The 3491-nt window shown below is 49.3% G+C and overlaps 1 protein-coding gene and 1 non-coding gene across 2 annotated transcripts in view; both read left to right on the plus strand.

The window, feature by feature from the left end:
- Positions 1–2453: 2453 nt before the first annotated feature.
- LOC116835325 (U2 spliceosomal RNA) lies at positions 2454–2643 on the plus strand. Its single transcript, XR_004376161.1, has one exon. It is a non-coding gene; the product is annotated as a U2 spliceosomal RNA (small nuclear RNA).
- The window catches only part of LOC116835259 (uncharacterized), a 5212-nt gene continuing 4321 nt past the window's right edge, over positions 2601–3491 (plus strand). Inside the window, exon 1 of the mRNA XM_075070502.1 lies at positions 2601–2609. Within this exon, the coding sequence (XP_074926603.1) occupies positions 2601–2609 (9 nt within the window). The remainder of the gene's footprint in view (positions 2610–3491) is intronic.

The following is a 3491-nucleotide window of genomic DNA, read 5'->3' on the forward strand; positions in this document are numbered from 1 at the left end:
CTTTCTGGCCTCCAGCCCCCTGCCCGTCCTCAGTCTCTTCTTCACCTTCCAGTGCTCGTGTCCCCTCATCACTGCCTGCCCAATTGTCCTGTCCCCCATGATCTCTATATCACCCAGTTGCCCGCTGGCCCCCATTTCTATCCCGCCCTCAACTCCCTGCCCCCATCTCTTATCCCACGTACTTCCCTGCCCTACACCAGTCACTGCCCTCATGTGATCCCTCGCTTCTCTCTCCATCTCTTATCTCCAGTATGCCATCGCTGGCGCCGGCGAATCATCCTCCAGCCCACCACCATTGCCTCTCATTCTCCTCACCTATTTCCAGCCTGCCCACCCATCACTGCTCACCCCACCTGCGCTTTATTTTCCTCCACCCAGTATCCCTGTTCCCACGTATATCCATCACCAGTAGCCTACCCCTCATACTCCATGCAATTATTCGTGGTTCCGCACGATACAGTACCGCACTAAGACCTTCCCCTTCTACTTATGCTTTTGGGAGGTGCACTCTGCACAAGGCAAACATTAAAGGTATTCACAACACTTATATTACACCTTCCACTCATGCTCCTACAACTTCCTCAGACAAACAGTCAAGCCCCAGGGGATTGGCTGTCCCTGGAACACAGGCGACTCCAACTAACACAAAGCAAATCTTTCACTTCTTTCACAAAATTCTAAGAACGCCACACATAACCGTCGCTTTATAAATGTCTGAAGCTCCCTCTAGGCTACCATCGAGATCTCCGTGACAGGTCTGGGCAGTTGCATCCACTTTTTGCGGGCCACAATATGATAACGATCTCTGAATGGTTTATCATAGATGGTGCTATCCCCGCCGCGCATGGGGAGGTTACCTAGGCTAGGAATGAAAATAACGTGGATGTGATATAAGTGAATCACTGGAGACCTCAACAACTTACACATGAGGTACTGCCCCAAGAATGATTCAGGATACACTAGTTCAAGCTGGTTGCAGAGACTAGGAGAGGTGAAGTGACACTGCTTGGCCGCTTGGAATCCAGCAAACAGATAGGACCTTCTCCAAGTGAGGCCACAGCCACAGCCTGAAGGAGGGTAACATTCGACTAACCAGTGTCCTAATAAGACTGTATGGGTACCATCTGTAAGGAAACTTGTGCTGTTGAACTTTTTATTGTTTTTATATGTTTTATCAGGCGCATACTTTTGCCTAAGAATAAATGTGTCTCTGCTGTAGAAAGGCTATGTAGTACATTTTGTAATCAGGCTTTGCGAGCTACTGTAAGTAGCCCTTTGGAAGTAGAGATAGCAGAAGGCACGGACGATCTATCTGCTGGTATGGGTCTCAGTCGCCGATGCCAGACTTTGTATATTGCGTTATCTTTAGCAGACTGGCTGGCAGGGAGGAATATATCTACACGTGTACTATGGCGCGAAGAGCGCGTGTAGCGTAAGCCGGTGCTTTTCTCGAGCCGACCTCAGGTGCCGGGGAGCCAGGGTGTCTGCACACACAGCCGACGGCTCTGACCGCTCCGCGCCGACTCGAGGCCTGACAATAGCAGTCAAATCTAGCCCTGGTCCCACCTTCGTCTTGCCATGATTCCTCTAGCATGCACTCACCTCAACCCCATGCCTGCCCACCCTCCTTTGCCGGCAGCCGTTCGTAAGGCGGGCGCAAGCGGTCAGTACCCTAGCTCTAGCGGCTGAGCAACCCACAATCACACACACACAAATCAGGCAGGCTGGGGACAGCAAACAGTTCAGGGGGGTCGTCCCTTCAGCAGACCACCGCCAAGCACACAACACTCAGGGGCTTCCTGTCCCCATTACCCGGCCCGCCTACTCTAATCATGGCTATGTGTAACCCATTATATGAGCAATGTACCCTCACTGCTCCCCTACTGTATCTTGACCCCACCCACCGTACACCCCGCATTGGGGACTGTATATATTATATGCTAACCAATAACCAAATACCAGCGTCCCCTATACTCTGTATGGTAGCCCCGATGACTAATAACTGACGCATCAAACTCTGTGTATCATCTTTATTTAAATATTCTCTAATAAACATTTAACTCTGCCCGGCTCATGAGACAGCTCATAGTGTCCGACATCATCAGGTGGTCCAGACACATTCATACAGAACTCCTCACAGGACACCGACGATACCACACTGAGTAATTGAGACCACTGACCAGGGAGATAACCCACTTCCTCCCTGACGAACCAAGGGTTGCACCCCACCCATGTACTCATTTACTACACCAGACTCCTTCTACATCCCATGGGTGGGGTACCCGAGCCCACTTACCTACTGATGCTTTAAAAACTCTTGCACCCCAATCTGGGTCTATGCTGGCTATGTGGTATTTATGTATCTCCTCACCCTTGCAACCAATGGCTGACATCCCTCAGAACTCAAGCCTGTCCCCAGATGGACTGTACCTTCCCTCTTAACGTGCGTCTATTTAATTTTAAACATTAACTTTAATCAGTTTTTTAAAATCTGTTCTTGTCAGTTTAATCGCTGACATGTCCTTTCTGTGAGGACTGTGTAATGAATTGATTTTGGGAACAGGGGGCTGGGTTAGGAGCTTGCTCCATCCGCCTCGTGCATGGACCTGGTATTGCAGTGCCGCCGGGAATGGTGCGTCTCCTTCTGGGGAGAATCTTCTGGTCAGAAAAATAGGAAGAGTTTTACTGAGATGATGCTTCTTTAAAGTGGATTTTATTCAAGTAGTTGAAAAATGTGACGTCTGGAGCACTTTGGTTTATTGATTGTTACAGTTTCTTGGGGGTGTTTTGTGAATCTATAGACGTGAGGTTCTCTGTCTTGCTAGAGCAGTGGTTCTCAAACTTTTGTACCCAGCAATTCTCCCAGCAAGTGTCTGCATGCGACCCCCCCTTATCAATTGAAACCACCTTTTTATATATTTAACACCATTATAAAACCTGGAGGCAAAGCAGGGTTGGGGTTGACAGCTCATCATCCCCCCATGTAATAACCTCATGACCCCCCGAGGGGTCCCGCCCCCCAAGTTTGAGAACCCCTGTGCTAGAGGATTGTTTGAGAAGCTGGGATCCTTCTTTCTGCTGGGAGTCTTTTCAACAGTATGAGGGCCGAATGCTTTCCAGACTGCGGGGCGGTTGGGGAGATGGTTGGTTGGTTTTTTGTTGGTTTCTTTTGGGGGGTGGGGGTTGGTAATATTTGAGGTCACACGTGTATCAACACCTGCATGAGTTACATAGACTTCTCCCCCTCCAGCCGACGGTCCGTGTGTCTGGGTTTGTAAGATCAAGACAAGGCACTAGCTGTCGTGCTGCACCCGGCACACAGGGGTCCCGATCCTGATTGTTTCCCCTCAAACCTCCCGTAATATAAATGCTAAATAATTGTCCTCAACTTCTCAGCGATGCCACCCTCCCCCTAACCCCCCGAAATCACGAGCTTGGCTTTAAAATCATGAGGATTATTTTTTAAAAAATGTTATGATCAATATGTGTGG

This window comes from Chelonoidis abingdonii, chromosome 11 (genome assembly GCF_003597395.2).
Source record: "Chelonoidis abingdonii isolate Lonesome George chromosome 11, CheloAbing_2.0, whole genome shotgun sequence".
Classification (NCBI taxonomy): Eukaryota; Metazoa; Chordata; order Testudines; family Testudinidae; genus Chelonoidis; species Chelonoidis abingdonii.